Source organism: Elephas maximus, chromosome 10 (assembly GCF_024166365.1).
Source record: "Elephas maximus indicus isolate mEleMax1 chromosome 10, mEleMax1 primary haplotype, whole genome shotgun sequence".
Lineage (NCBI taxonomy): Eukaryota > Metazoa > Chordata > Mammalia > Proboscidea > Elephantidae > Elephas > Elephas maximus.
The window spans coordinates 110,433,937-110,450,865 of NC_064828.1; the positions used below are offsets into that span (position 1 = coordinate 110,433,937).

At 41.3% G+C, this 16,929-nt stretch overlaps 1 protein-coding gene across 3 annotated transcripts in view; it reads right to left on the reverse strand.

Annotated features, from left to right (window-relative positions):
- The window catches only part of RCOR1 (REST corepressor 1), a 137,824-nt gene that overhangs the window by 1,763 nt on the left and 119,132 nt on the right, over positions 1 to 16,929 (reverse strand). The window contains exons 7-12 of one of the 3 annotated variants that reach the window (XM_049899660.1): positions 13,640 to 13,718; positions 9,650 to 9,844; positions 4,661 to 4,738; positions 4,372 to 4,429; positions 3,492 to 3,721; positions 6 to 1,637 (exon numbers count right to left, since the gene is read on the reverse strand). In XM_049899660.1, coding sequence (XP_049755617.1) covers positions 1,584 to 1,637; positions 3,492 to 3,721; positions 4,372 to 4,429; positions 4,661 to 4,738; positions 9,650 to 9,844; positions 13,640 to 13,718 — 694 coding nt within the window. In that variant the 3' untranslated portion in view covers positions 6 to 1,583. The other 2 variants (XM_049899661.1, XM_049899659.1) reach the window with 2 other exon arrangements.

Genomic DNA, 16,929 nt, shown 5'->3' on the forward strand with positions numbered 1-16,929 from the left:
TGAGCAGAAGAAAAAAAGAGAATCAGAGAGAGCAGGTAAACAACAGGAACCGCTAACTCTGGCCCACGGAAAGAGGCAGGGCAGGAGCACTCCCCCACACCTACTGCAAACCCAGTGTGGTGCAAACCCACACACCCCTAAGGGCAGGGCCTGTGGCGACAGCTGCGCCAAGCAAGGCTGGCACAGGGCAGGGTGGGAGCAAGGCCTTGACAGCCAGGTGTCTAGGGCTCAAATCCTGGCTCTGCCACTTTCTAGCTGTGTAACCTTGGACAAGTATCATTTCTTTTTGAGCATCAGTTTCCTCACCTGCAGAACGTACATAATAATGAGATGTACGTCACAGGATGAAATGAGAAGATCTGTAAGTGGCATGTTAGCAGAAAATATGGCAAACAGTACTGCTCAAGGTACGCAGCAATCATGACCATTCACGCTGGCTAGAGGGGCCACCCCACTAAACAAGAGCCTCTGGCTCTGCTGGGTCAGACATACATAGACACATACGAGTGCAGGGTTTTCTTTAAAGGATTCAAAGGCACTTCCTTAACTCCCTATTGCACTTTTCACAACTTGTCTCCTGGACCCAAATCTAAAGGTTCCATGAGTACCAACACATGGGTCACATGGCTAGGAAAACAACTGGGCTATGAATCCAAAAGCCTGAAGACTGCTGTTCCTCCTACTGGAAGGAATCACAACTGACTAGAACTGTTGTTAGCTAAGTCAGGAGATTTCTCCTCACTGATAATACATTCAGTCATTTCATAATTTCAAGTAAGGCTCTTTCTCTCCACTCCTGTCATTTTTAGTAAACCTCCATGTCCTTTCTTGAATGTGAGGTTGGATGTGATCCCACCCTATGTGGTACCCCGTCCTTGGTCACCTCAGAGAGCTTGGAATCTCCAAAGCTCAAACCCTTGGGCTACCTCCCTTCTTAGCCCTAAAGGGAATAGACTCATCCCTTGAAGCCTGTAACTGACAGACCACTGTTAACAGAATGTAGACCGTATGGCACTTCTGATGCTCTTCCTCCTCCCTGTCGGTACTGCATGACGGCAGGGGGCAGACAGGCAACCAGCCCACCTCTCTCCTAGCTGCTTGACCCATGGGATAAACAGATTTGTCAAGTAACAAAGACGCCAACTTCTAAGCACTGCCCAGAAAGACAATTAACCAGCATTCTAACAAGTTCCCTTAGGCCCTGGGTAGACAAGGAGAAGCAGCTGCTCATTACAGATTAATTTCCTTCTGCAAACTAACATATGGAGAACAAAAAACTGGGAGGGGGAGGCAGAAGGCTGGTGCTGTAAGAAGCATAAAAGAACTAAATAAAAGGAAATAGAGGAATGTGTGTGTTTTAAATGACTAAAAGGGTGGAAAGTTTTTAAAGAGAATATAAAGAGTACTCATTAAAGGTGAGTTAGATAATACCATCCTACTTATCTCCTGTTCTTTTTGAAGAGAAAGGTGGAGGATAACTAAGATCTGCTGCTCGGTGGGAGGTCTAGTTATGGATGACCAACACTACAAGAGACCGTCATATGGGTACTGTGATGTTCAATCAACTTGGTAAGTGGGCGCCATCAGTGAGGACGGGCCTTCTGAGCCACCAATAAAGGAACTAGACGCATCTGAGTCTGTCAGTAAAAGCACCAGGCAGAAGAGAAAGAAGAAATGTATACATAAGGAAAAGGTAACGACTTTGGTCTTAAACCTACTGTCAGACTTTTCACATCAGCCCTACCTACTAACACCCGTTCTGATTAAATCTGAAGAGGGTTCATGGCCAGTTTCTTATTTCTGCTTCTAGTAACCCTGGGACTGAAGCTGAAAATACACATGGAAGAAAGTGCTCATTTTTTGCAAATTTTGATGTTCCTGCCCCAGGAATCCCCATCGCTTCAATGCTTCCTAAATTAAGTCCAGGACTTCAGGAAAATTAATCTGTTGTGGATTGACACAGTGGCTGCAACAATGAGCTCAAGCATATAAATGATTGTAAGGATGGCTCAGGACCGGGCAGTGTTTCCTTCTGTTGTACACAGGGTCACTATGAGTCAGAACTGACTCGACAGCACCTAACAACAACAACAGCAATTTGTTGCTAAAGAAGTAATTAGCATTGGAACAAAATCAGTGGCAACAGATGAAAACATAGTCATTTTGCTCTTACGTTCATGGGTGTCAGGCTGGGCCAGGCATTGGTGGGGGGTAGGGGGGTGGCGTGGTCACAGGGTGCCTCTCACAGTATCGATAGCACAGATTCTGTATACTTATTACAAAGCTATTCTGGTGGAAGGCTCTACACAGTCCGATCTAACAAAATCAATCTATGCCAACACTTTTCTGACAGATGGAAGTAAGGTGCTCGAGGCCCTCTCCTAACTAACTGGCAGGAAGGCACTGCAGATGGGGGGATGCCATCTTCCTTAGGGGACACTTCCATGCTCAATCACTCCTGCACAGTTTGGGAACACTTTGACGAGAAAGTGACTTTCCTTATAAAGCTTAAGTTATGCTTACATGACCACGTCACTGAACAAAGTCAGATGTGCAGCGACTGGTGATTCCTTCCTGTCTACGGCCAGCCTCCATTCTCCTGTTCTGTGGCAAGTGGGGGTGGTAGGTATGTAATAGGGAAGGTCCGGCTAGATGACAAAGTGGCAAGCAACCCTGTCACAGGAGACAGGGAGGTAGCAGATGGGTCCCTGCAGCCTCAGTAATCTTCCTGCCTAATCTCTGCTGACGGGGCTGATGACATTGGCGTCACTATCCTGGAGATTACTAGAATATGAGCCACTGTCCTGAAGCTCCAGCCAGTCACAGGACCCAGAATTGTCCCCATCAATACTGAAGCCAGGTAGCCCCCAACAGCATCAAAGCCTGGGTGAGCCAGAGAGCAGAGACAGGCCCCAGGAGCTCCTGTTGACTAAGTACGCAGACTCACCCAGTAAACTCGTATTTTACATAACTGAGTTTTTTTTTTCTTTTTGACACTTCCTACCTGGCCTATTGTTTTATGGCAGAATTTATACTGTATTTAAGAAGATAATGATAACGTGGAATATTTTGTGGCTGGAGAAAACCAGGATGGAATTAAGAATTTATGCAAACATTAAAGTGTGAATAATATACACAGTGACCAAGAATTGAGTCAACAAACATACTATGGTATTTACAGGTAGAAGTCAAGCTAACAACATAGCTGAAACCTAAAAATATTTCTATAGCTGAACAAAACCAAAACCAAACCTATCACTGTTGAGCTGATTCTGACTCAAAGTGACCCTACAGGACAGAGTAGAGCTGCCCCATAGAGTTTCCAAGGAGCACCTGGTGGATTGGAACTGCCGACCTCTTGGTTAGCAGCCGTAGCTCTTCACCACTACGCCACCAGGGTTTCCACAGCTGAAAGGGTCATCAATTTAGCAATTAACTGGAATAGTGAGCATGAACCTGGCAGAGAAGAGATTGTGTTGTTTCAGATTTACCTCGTCTTCCTCTTCAGGCATCTTAATAGAATTATCCGGGGACTTTACAGGTTTCTGGTTACTGGGCCCATTGGTCTCTTCTTTGCCATGTTCTGCCTCCCATTCTTGTAAAACTTCATCTATGTTGAAGCGGCGTCGGTAATTTACAAAAAAGTTTTTCACTTGTACCACTGATTTGTTCCCAATCACATCTGAGATTGCCTGAAAATCTCGGCCATATTTCCTGATGGCTAAGGATGTAAGAGAGCATTTTTTTTTTTCAATACAAAAGAAAAACAATTTTTTAAAAAACACAATTGAGACTTAGCCCTTATCCAGATAAATAAACACAGCTTTTAATAGCAGGCACTATCTTAGTGTATTATATCCGTGGAAAGAAGCAGTTGGCTACTCTAGACATATCCTGCAGATGACGGATCCAAGAAGTTCAGCGTGAACCTGTCATTAAGGAATGAATGTCTTCCCCTCATGCGCCACAGGACAAGTGAAGTCACCGACAGTTACCCTACAGCTCTGAATACATTGTATCCTCCCTTCTAGGCTCCCCAGGTCCAGAACAGCTCCGACCTCAGAATCTCAACACTCCGTGTCTGCTTCTTTCAGGGTTTTGTTCTTGCTCACTATTCAGAGCTGAACAAGCAACTGCTCAAATAAAATATACCTTAGAAACTGAGGCTCCCAAGTTAATTTGTATAACTTGTGAGCCATGAGAAAGCAAAATAAGGGAATGTAGTAATTTGCAGAAATGTCCACTAAAAGAATGCAATCCTCTAAGAATCCGTTTCAAAACAAATGATGTGCTGAGAACAGGGCAGGGCCTAACTTTTCCCTAAAAGCTATCGTTGCTGCTCAACTGGTCTGAAGAGAACCTTTCCCATACCTTGTACGGCGAGAAGCTGCTCTTCTGTGGTCCAACGTGCGTTAAACTTCTGAACGACCTAGATATCCAAATAAGTCCTATTAGCACATTACGTTTAGAGTGAGTATGTCCGTATGAGGACAAACGCATCTTCCTTTTTCTCATATTAGAATGTTAATATCAACTAGGTTTATAAAATTATATCTATGCCCTTCCAAGAGATGTATATGGAGATGCATTACACAGATAACCAAATTCCTGACCACGTAAAACCTGGATGACTCCTGAGGTGATGTTAAGATAATCCTACCTCTGGAAGTCGATATGGTTCTATTCCACCATCAAGTTTCTCTTTAAGCGCACTGTTCGTCTGTTTAATGTTCTGAATCTAAGAAGGAAAAAAGATTTTATTTTAAAATGAAAAACTTGTATAAAGATATGAAAAAAAAAAACCAAGAACTAAAAAACCTAAAACAAAAAACCAAGAGCAAATAAGTTCCTGACTTCTTCACAGACAAAATTTAAGATCTCTATATTATCTTTTGAGAGCATATACTAGAGTCCTTAATGGGCTTGCTTAGAGCAAACAGACAAGGGACAAGCAGGAAGGAGGGGGAAGTGGTGAAAAAGCTCCTTTGCACACAGTCCTAATCCACTGTTTGAGGCGATCACCTGACCAGCAGCAGTTGTGTACCTGGGGTCTGACACACAGACAGTGGAGATGTCTGGGATTCCTACACCACAGAACTGGAGTAACAGAGCAGCCCCAGGAGGCAGAAGAGGCACGTGATCTCCACAGAGACCAGTGTTTACAGCAGAACCACACAGATGGCCTCACTGAGCTCCTAGCACTGGGTGTCCAGGCCCAGGCAGCACTGGTTCTACACAGGGCAAAAACGCCTGTGGGCAGACTCACAACGGGGAGAAAAAAAGGAGGCTGCATGCCAGGGTATTTACCACAAGCCTGACTTGGATCAACTATAACTGTTTTCATTTTCTCACAATTATCTTTTCCTACATTATTGCTGTGACTTCATGCCTCTAATCTCTCACTGCTCTTGCCTAATCAAAAGAAAGACGTGAATACCACCAACCAACCCACCGGCCCATGGCTGAGCCTTCTCTCCCTCACCCCACGGGCTTCTGAACAAGCTGGTCACAGAAGCATGCCCTTTTCTCTCAGCTCTAAGCAGAGGGGCAATTCTGAGTGACGCACTACAAGAACTCTGACATCCGTCGTCTCTGAATAATCACACAAGCAAACAGAAAGCAGGGGGAAATACTGGTTGATTTACCCAAGGAAAACATCAATGACACTCATGAGTAGAAAGCGCCCCTCACAGAAGAAATCTTATCAAGGCAAAGGAAGAAAAGCAGGACTTTAGAAGTGGCAAAGGTATCTTAGTGCTGCTATAACAGAAATACCACAAGCAGATGACTTCAACAAACAAGTTTATTCTCTCACTTTCTAGTAGGCTAGAAGTTGGAATTCAGGGCGTCAGCTCCAGGGGAAGGCTTTCTCTCTCTGTTTGCTATGGAGGAAAGTCCTTGTCATCAATCTTCTCCTGGACTAGGAGCTTCTCCACACAGGAACCCCAGGTCTAAAGGACACGCTCTGCTCCTAGCCCTACTTTCTTGGTGGCACGAGGTCCCTCTGTCTCTCTACTTGCTTCTTTTATATCTCAAATGAGACTGACTCAAGATAAAAACTAATTTTTTAGATTGAGTCTGGCCTCATTAACATACCTGCCTCTAATCCCATCTCAGCATCATAGAGGAAGGATTTATAACACATAGGAAAATCACATCACATGACAAAATGGTGGAGAACCACAAAATACTGGGAATCATGGCCTAGCCAAGATGACACACATTTTTGGGGGGACATAATTCAATCCAAAACAGGAGGGGTAAAAGAGGACTGGGGTGGGGGTGGGGTGGGGGGAGACAGCCATTCAGATACCTCGTAACAATTCTTGCTCTTAGCTTCATTTTAAAAACTTTTACAATGTTAAAGAATTCCAGAGTTGAATTTTTTCCAAGTGCTTACACTTCACAGAATTCCAGTTTCACACATTCTTTCCTATGTTTTACTTCTTCCAAAAGGTTTAAAAGGTGGAGTCGGGCCGGGGTGAAGATTCTCCATGTCGTTGGGCCAGTGGCCAAGTAAACAAGAACCAGCAGCACTGCTAACGATCAGACTGTGACTGTTTACCATTCGTAAGAACTTCAGAATCTACCAGAAGTATAGCATACTTTGTATCTTTTTGTACTAATGCCAAATGAGAGCATAAAGACAACTGAAAAGATAAATACAGGAAATGGGCACAAATTTTACTCTACAGTAAAAGCATAAATGGGTACCTCAAGTTGGTGAAATTTGTTTTAATTTAAAATTTACACAATAGGAAATTCATGCCAAGCTCTTAAACCCAAAGAAATTGCCCAAAGAAACTTTCTGCAATGATAGAAATATTCTAAAGCTGTGCTGTCCAATATGGTAGCCACTAGCCACATGTTGCTACTGAGCACTTGAAAAGTGACTAGTGTGACTGAGGAACTGACTTCTTAATTTTTTCAATTTTAATTCATCTAAATTTAAATGCCATATATGACTATTGGTTTGGCCTGCGTAATCTTGAAGACTTTCACCCCGTGCTCTTTCAGTTACCAACAGCCCATAAGATACTACATAGTATTCAGATGACGGTCACTGAATGCCCCGTAAGACAACACCTGGACTTAGAAACTTCCGACAAGGAATAAGAAGCCAATTCTCAAACATCAGGAGTCTAGAGTACTGCAAGCCTCCCAGCGTTACAGTTAGATGCGTTACTCTATTCTCTGTTGATATAAACTACAAAGTGGATTTTTTCCCCTGTGATTAAGTAACATGCATTTTCCAAACAAATCAACATGCATGTTTAACACATGCATTTTCTGCCTTAAATCAATGAAGCAGCAGAGATTAAATGAATGGCTACAAGGTAAAACACCCACAAGTTCTGAACCAAAGCGTAGCGTCTACGTTCTCATCAGCCTGCATCTCTCTTCCTGAGGCATATTCTGTATCAGAAAGATCCAGTATTTACTAATCCGAGTAAGACTGGGGGCTAGTTGCCAACATCACACCAGTTGGAAAGGAAGCCAGAGTGGCATCAAGCTGGCGAAGAACTAGGATACAAAAGTTATCAGCATTAAAAAAAGGCATTTTTTTTTGGTCTGGTGCCTAATCTAGGACCTCCCAATCAAACATGACTTTCTTTTTTCTACTTTATTACATGCACAGTGACTCCTCTCTAATGTCACACCTTTTCACTCTCCACTCAGAGAAAAATCCAACGCAGCAGATACTGTCTGCTGGCTAATCTAACAGACGTTTCTAGCTCTCCTCCCACTTATATCTTCCTTCTCTGGAGACGGACAGCATCCTTGGGAGCGAGGAGGAGCCATATTGCAAAACTCTGCCAAGAAGTCGTGTGCAGAAATCTGCCAGGAGTTTCTGAAAAGGCTGCTGCTTTTCCTGATAAGAGGGACAGATGGATGAGCTCTACCTCCAGCTCCTCTTCTTACTGCCCCGAATGCAGATGTGACGGTTGTGAAATGACTCTGCAGCTTCAGACATGAGGCAACAATTAAGCTGAAAAGCTAATAAGCTAAGTATGGTGGGGTAGAAAAACAGAAAGAGCCTGGGTCCCTGAGAGCATCACTGAACACATGAACTAAAGCTAGCAATTGCTGATGGCAGCACGTCTTGTTAGGTGAGAAAAATAAACCTTAACTGTTCAGGCTGTTGTCAGGTTTCCTGTTATTTTCAGGCAAACATTTTCCTAGCTGATACACCACCAAAAGTGGGAGGCATCCAGAATAAAACACCCTCTATGTGACCGATGGCCATTTTGAGTCTAGAAGTACACCTGGCAGTGAACTCACTGCTCCAGAATAAAACACCCTCTATGTGAGTGACGGCCATTTTGAGTCTAGAAGTACACCTGGCAGTGAACTCACTGCTGGAATGCAGTACTGAAATGTTGTGGCAAGAAACAATCCTAATTCGTCCCTTACTAAGTTAGACCCTAAACTCTCTCTCTCCATCAATGTAAACTTTGAATAGCTACCTTCAAATAAAACAATTCCGGCTCCTGACCCTGCTGTGAAAAACAGAACTCTCTTACCTACCACATACTACAGAGCCATAACACCTCTGTACTACAGAGCCAGTAACACTTCATGGATGAAGGGGCTCTCCCCTTTCTTTCCTGGATGTATTAACATCAAACAGCAAGCACTAGGAGCTCACTCAGCAGAGGGGGAAATGAGGCAGACGGAAATGCGGGCCGGAGCTCCCATCCCAACCAGAGCTCTCCCAGCGTGAAGAGAGCTGAAACTGTGCTCTCACTCACAGCAGCCCTCAGAGCCTGTGAGACCAGGCAGCCAGGATTAATCTCTGCATTTTAAAAGAGGCCGAGAAAGATCAAGTGATTCTCAAGATTAGAGTGCAGCTGTGCCAGCAGCCAAGCTAAGAAGCAGAGCGTCTGATTCTGTCGTCCTAGTCTGTGCTTCCTTCTGAAAGCTGAACTAAGACAGGGCCACAGGCCTCATTCTTCTCAACTGTGAAATGACAGTTGGCCTCCAATTTAACCTTTCAAGGAAACCATCAAACTCAACAAATAAGGCAAAAGCAGCAAAATCTAACAGTAAACCATCAACCCACAATTTGCTTTGAATTCTAAAGGGAAGGAAGGAGAGCAGACACAAACTAATAAAAGGACAATATTAGGCTATTAGGTTGAATTTTCAGTTTAAATGTATTATGCAATCAGATAAGAAATAATGAGCCATTTCTACATAGGACAGCTATGAGTTGGAAGTGACTCAAAGGCAAGTGGTTTGGTTTTTGGCACTGAGAGCAAAGGGTAGTGAACGGGGGGCATGAGTGGAGCTTTTGAAGCGATGCTGCGTATCTTGAGGACAGCGATGGGGTGAAGGAACTCGGGGCAGAATCCCATTTCTTGATTTGAATGGAGGTTACATGGGTATATCCACTTTGTAAAACATCCCTTAGATAGACACACACACACACACACACACTTAAGATTATATAGATTGATAGGCTTTAAACTGAAATAATTCAATTTAAAAACAAAACAAAACAAAAGACAGTACCCAATAATCTTCTATTAATTCCTTAAAAATAAAGTGAAATTGTGGCAAGAGAACATATGCGTGTGTGTAAATGAAAGCACGTCTGAAGTGCTGGTTCATCACTTTACTCCGGCCCGGGCTGACAGAAACCCACCTGTCGTTTGATTGAAACCAGTTCCAGGTCCAGCTGTCTCAGCACCGTGGCTGCAGCCGTGGCATTAGCAGAAACGGCCTCTACATCTTCTTGAGAAAGAAACATTCCTTTCGGAGGTTTCCTCTTGGCTCTATTTTTAGCTTGCGTGCTATGTTTTTCTTTTTTGACCTGAGGAACTGTCTCAGTTGGGGGTACCTGCATGATACACATATTTGACTAATTAGACTCTTAAAAAATAAAACTTAATGTCAAAGGAGTAGTAATGAACATATTTCCTTAACACGACTCCAAAGAGTGTAAGACGAACACCATCCCGTACCGTAATTACCACCTACGGACTGTGACAGGCAGTTAACAGGCAAAACGTTGGCTACTGAAATTTGACTAAACACTCCAAGTGAATTCCATTTCGCTCTTGTGCAGATACACGCTTACTCTTTCACGTTAAGCCTCTTATGGTGAGAATTCTTTTGGGGCACAGTACATTCTCAACTTCCTGTAGTATACAGGAAGGAAAAAAAAAAAACAATCAGTATTTCCCTCTGGTAAGGTTTGCGGCCCTGTAAGGTTTTTATTGTTTTTAAGACTAGGGAGCTATTTTATCCTAACAGTCCCTAGCAGCATAGATGGACACATGGCCACAGAGAGAAAAATGTTTCAGTACATGTAAAAAGATCCATAGTAATTTTTTAAATCTTGCCATTAAGAAATATAAACTTCGATATGAAACGATGACTTTTTACACACCTTTTCTTTTTGGATAGCACTTAACTTTTAGGGCAATTTGTACAACTTGCTTCAAAAACTACATGGTATTATTTTTAAATAGGTGACTGCTACTAGTTTTTTAAGTGTTTTTCTAAAAGCAAAACCTTCAGAAATAAAAGGCAGTAAAATCCAGAACACTTAATTGTGCTCATGCAGAACCTGTACAAAGACCAAGAGGCAGTTGTTTGAACAGTACGAGGGGATACTGTGTGATCTAAAATCAGGAAAAGTGTGTGTCAGGGTTGTATCCTTTCACCATACTTATTCAATCTGTATGCTAAGCAACTAATCTGAGAAGCTGGACTAGATGAAGAAGAACAAGGCATCAGGATTGGAGGAAGACTCATTAATAACCTGTGATACAAAGGTGACACAATCTTGCTTGTAGAAAGTGAAGAGGACCTGAAGCACTTACTGATAAAGATCAAAGACTACAGCCTTCAATATGGGTTACACCTCAACATAAAGAAAATGAAAATCCTGACAACTGGACAGATAAACATAATGATAAATGGAGGAAAAATTGAAGCTGTCAAGGATTTCATTCTCCTTGGATTCAAAATCAACACCCATGGAAGCAGAAATCGAGAAATCATATGATGCTTTGCACTGGGCAAATCTGCTGCAAAAGAACTCTTTGAAGTGTTAAAAAGCAAAGATGTCACTCTGATGACTAAGGTGCACCTACCTCAAGCCATGGTCTTTTTAATTGCCTCATAAGCATGCAAAAGCTGAACAATGAAAAAGGGAGACAGAAGAATAATTAATGCATTCAAACTGTGGGTTGGCAAAAAATAAGGAATATACCATGAACTTCCAACTTCCAGATGAACAAAGAGATCAGCCTTAGAAGAAATATAACCAGAATGCTCCTTACAAGTGAGGATGGCAAGACTTCGGCTCACTTACTTTGGACACACCATCAGGAAAGACTAATCTCTAAAAAAAGGACACCATGTTTAAGGAGAGAGTCAGCAAAAACAAGGGAAACCCTTCTTAAGATGAACGGACACAACAGCCAGAATGGACTCATACCAACGATCAAAACGTACCAAGGATCATAAAGATGTCACAGGACTGGGCAATCTCTCCTTCTGTTACACATAAGGTCATCCTAAGTTGGAGCCAACTCGATAGCAACTAACAACAATATAAACCACTGGCAAGAGTGCCATTCAGAGAAGGTTACCGGTCTCCAACTAGTGATAAGTATCAAAAATTTTTATCAAAAGAAGCTTTAAAAACGTGTATAGAACACTTTGACCTAACTGCTCAACTTTCAAAAAATAACTCTAATAGAAAAAATTAAGGGTACAGATAATTACGAGATCATCATTTCAGCATTGTTTATAAAAATCAGGGAGAAAAACAAAACACAGAAATCCATATAGGATTAACTAAGTTATGGTAGATCTGTATGATGGAATCATATGTAGCTATGCATAAAAATATATTTGACATAAAAATATGTTCAAAGTAGAGTAAATGTAAAAGGATACAAAATATGATATATTAAGATCCCATATATATTTTTAAGAAGTAAGTATGGAGTCAGAATTATGTACAAATGCGTACATATTTTACAAAGAAAACTGTGGAAAGATAGTCACCGAAACAGTGGTTTTGAGTAATACTATAATTTTAATTTTCTTCTTATTTAGCTGCATTTCCTACTTTGTCTATAAAAAGTATGTATTATTGATGAAATTTTAAAGCTTAAGTATGTTTAGATTTTTTTTTCAGGTCTAGAATAGCTGTTCTCATACCTTGGGGGACAGAGAATCCTGTGAGAATTTTATTGAAACTATAGACTGTCTTCAGAAAAATATTTTTGCAAATACAAGTGAAAGTCATGTATAACTGTAGGGATTCACACGCCCCTTGAATCCAGAGATTAAAAAATCTCTGCGCAGCCTGAGCAACAGAAGAAGGACAGTCAGGAATAGGAGGAGGAAATGGAATGTGTGGCTGAACTGCCTCCTTTGCTATAAGGCCAGAAGAACTGGATGGTGCCTGGCTACCATTACTGAACATTTTGATCAAAGATTCTGTAGAAAAATCCTGATCAAAACGGGGAAAGTGCGGATCAGAATTTAAGTCTCATGAACTCCAGACTTTCTGGAGCCATGGAGGGTGGATGAACCCCTGAAACGATTGCCCTCAGATAATCTTTAAACCGGAAACCAAAAATATCCCCTGAAGTCTTCTTAAAACCAAACAATAGTTTAGCTTAACTAGTAAATAATGTCTGCCTTAAGCATTATGCTCTTTTAAGAACTATCTATATGGGAGCAAATTGACAATAGCAACTTGAAAGACTAGACAGGAACCTTAGGGAGCAGTGACTTTATGTTAATGAGGGAAGAACAGTTCCAAAAAGGAAGATAAGAACGGTTGTACAACTTCAAGAATGTGATCAATGTCACTGAATTGTACATGTAGAAACTGTTGAGTTGGTGTATGCTTTGCTGTGTATATTCTCAACAACAACACAATAAATAAAAATGTTTAGATGTCTTACATAACGATTTTTAAGATGAGAGATATTAAAAAATTCACTGTGTGAGAGGTGATGGTCCTGGCTGTCTCATGACATTCACTGTTATTTCTGAGTAACAACAGGCCTGCACTGAACCTGCGAGCCCCTGCAGTCACCTCATGACCCAGAGTGTACAGATCCCAGTGGGCCCAGAGAGGAGCCAACCTGGCTCTTGTGGAGATATATGTAGCCTGGTCTCACCAGCGCCACTTTCTAACCTACTAAGCTAAAGCCTTAGAAAATAAAGCAGTTAGGACTGCTACCTATCAGGCAAAATCTTTACTCACTGTCATAAATGCTATTTTCTTCTTTAAGGCTTCTGTCATTAATCTTTCTTGGCAAACAAAATTCTAAGTTCTATAAAGCAAGTTTGTCGAGTTGCCATATCAAGTTGATTCCAACTCACAGCAACCCAATGTGTGTCACAGGAGAACTATGCTTCATAGGATTTTCAATGGCTGATTGAAAGCAGATCACCAGGCCTATCTTACAAGGTACCTCTGGGTGGACGTGAACTGCCAACTGATAGTGTGTTAACCATTTACATCACCCAAGGACTCCAGAGCCAAGTTAGTATTGTTTAAAAAGTCGTATCACAATCCTTTATAGACAGCACTTAAGATACTGAACAGAGTGAGTAAGCAGAATGTTTTACTTCATCTGAACAATACACAAAAATATACCTCCTTCTTGCTTTCCTTGTTTTGATCAACCTCAATGTCAATGGGGTTATTTCCATTTGTTTCTTCCAGTTCATCCTCACTGGAAGACAAGAACAAGTTACTGAAAGATTATTTTGTACTACTTCTATTAATTATAAAAATATAAGCAATAAATTGATTTAATGGCAGATGTAATAAAAAATTAGTGTATGTTTTCAGCCTGCTGAGATAAAAGCATTTTTACAATTCAAATGAAATACTAGTAACTCCATAGTTCTTTTAGTCTAAATGATGAAAAAATATTGAAAAAGACTTCTAACCACCCAAACCGGGTCTCAAATACTAATGCTTTATATTTCTGAAGTGTTTTCTATACCAAAGGAATGAACCCTCAGCTGCAGAATATCAAATTTCAAAGAAATTTACTTTATTTCCCCATAATTATCTACTGGAGGGCTAAGACATGATCATTAAATATAACAGAGAAATTATGTAAAAATTTATAAGAATGTAGTAAGAATGAAGTCCCAATGCACTGGAAGCAAACTTGCCAAGAAGTAAAAATTCATTAAAAAAAATTTTCTTTTATTGTGCTTTTAGTGAAAGTTTACAAATCAAGTCAGTCCCTCATATAAAAATTTATATACACCTTGCTATATATATACACTCCTAGCTGCTCTTATTTTCGTGTCCATTCGGCCAGCTCCTGACCCCCTCTGCCCTCTCATCTCCCCTCCACACAGAAGCTGCCCACATAGTCTCATGTGACTACTTGATCCAAGAAGCTCGCTCCTCACCAGGATCATTTTCTATTCCATAGTCCAGTCCAATCCCTATCTGAAGAATTGGCTTTGGGAATGGTTCCTGTCTTGGGCTAACAGAAGGTCTGAGGACCATGACTTCTGGGGTCCGCCTAGCCTCAAACCATTAAGTCTGGTCTTGTTATCGGTCTTTTCTCCTGCTCCCTCAGGGGCTCTCTGTTGTGTTCCCTTGTCAGGGCAGTCATCAGTTGTTGCAGGGAACCATCTAGTTCTTCTGGTCTCAGGATGATGTGGTCTCTGGTTTACGTGGCCCTTTCTCTCTTGGGCTCATAATTACCTTGTGTCTTTGTTCTTCTTCATTTTCCTTTGCTCCAGGTGGGTTGAGACCAGTTGATGCATCTTAGATGGCCACTTGCTAGCGCTTAAGGCTCCAGAGGCCACTCTCCAAAGTGGGATGCAGAATGTTTTCTTAATAGATTTTACTATGCCAATTGACCTAGATGCCCCTGAAACCATGGTCCCTAAACCCCCGCCTCTTGTAAACTGGCCTCTGAAATGTTCCGTTTATTCAGGAAACTTCTTTGCTTTTGGTTTAGTCCAGCTGTGCTGACCTCTCCTGTACTGTGTGTTGTCTTTCCCTTCACCTAAAATAGTTCTTGTTTACTATCTAGTTACTGAATACCCCTCTCCCTCCCCACTCTCATAACCATCAAAGAATATTTTCTTCTCTGTTTAAACTACTTTTTCAGTTCTTGTAATAGTGGTCTCATATACAATATTTGTCCTTTTGCAACTAATTTCACTCAGCATAATGTCTTTCAGATTCCTCCATGTTATGAAATGTTTCACGGATTCATCAGTGTTCTTTATCGATGCATAGGTATTCCATTGTGTGAATATACCATAATTTATTTACTCATTCATCCGATGATGGGCACCTTGGTTGCTTCCATCTTTTTGCTATTATAAACAGTGCTACAACAAACATGAATGTGTATTTATCTGTTCATGTAAAGGCTCTTATTTCTCTAGGATATAGTCCAAGGAGCGGGATTGCTGGATTGTATGTTAGTTCTATCTCTAGCTTTTTCAGGAAGCGCCAAATCGATTTCCAAAGTGGTTGTACCATTTTACATTCCCACTAGCAGTGTATAAGTGTTCCAGTCTCTCCACAACCTCTCCAACATTTATTATTTTCTGTTTTTTGGATTAATGCCAGCCTTGTTGGAGTGAGATGGAATCTCATTGTAGCTTTGATTTGCATTTTTCTAATGGCTAGTGATTATGAGCATTTCCTCATGTATCTGTTAGCTACCTGAATTATCTTCTTTAGTGAAGTACCTGTGCATATCATTTGGCCATTTTTTAACTGGGTTATTTGTCTTTTGGTAGTTAAGTTTCTGCAGTACCATGTAGATCTTAGAGATCAGAGGCTGATCAGAAATGTCATAGCTAAAAACTTTTTCCCCATCTGTAGGTAATCTAAAAATCCATTTTTGAAGTCCCATTTGTTTACTCGTGACCATACAAGTCTTAAAATGGGAACTGTTTTTTGGTGGCCTGTGTAACAAATTTTTAAAAAGACAGCTCACGTTTGTATGATACTTCCCATATTTTTGTTTACTATTCTTCCATGTAGTACTTCTTAACCAAAAAAAAGAAAAAGCCCTCTGGTAGGCTTACAAAATGAGAAAACCAAGCTCGCGGAGGCCAGCAGCCTGCCCAGTTGGCCCACGGTTAAAAACAAGTGCAGAGTGGTGGTAGCAGAAAACGCACGTCATCAATTGCCAATATCCCATTCCGTCTCCAACATCCAAGCCAGATACACACCCACTACACACCGTGCCCATTCCACCCCAAGGTGGCAAGACATTCTAGCTGAGGAAAGTATCCATGCAGAGAAAGAGCCTGGGGTTGAGGGAATTTTGTCCCAGTCCCTGCCATTACTTTCACAGGCAACAACCTCTCAGATGCTACTGCCGTGGCAGAGTGCCCCCGTCTGCATCCTGACAATACAAAAAGGTGCACCAGGAGGTGGAAGCACAGCACTTCTCAGCCCCATTGGCAGAAATGCAAAGAAAAGCACCTGGGTAGGAAGAACGGAGGTGTGTTGGCCTTTACTCTTAAGATTTCATAGTCAAGGATGACAAATCCCATCTATTTCTTGATTTAATTCTAACTTTTGTTTACTAGACTGTACCTCTTTCTAGTAATAGGCCTTATTGTATAAAACCATAAACTAGACCTAATATATAATAAAAATAAATGAAAAAATTTAATCAAAAGTTGCTGCAATACTAAAAACAAATGTAGTAGTGTTTGTTACCTTTCTTTGGTAAGAATAACCCACTGCCATCAAGTCGAGTCTGACTCACAGAGAACTGAGTCATAAACATACCCACTAGGCATGCATGCTGAAGACCAAGAAACAGGCAGATGTATCAAGGTCCACAGTTTTCTAGAATTTTAAAGTTGGAAAGAGCTCTGGAGATGTTCTCAGTATTGCTCTCATTTTATACCTGGGCCCAAAGATCTGAATTCTCTCAATCT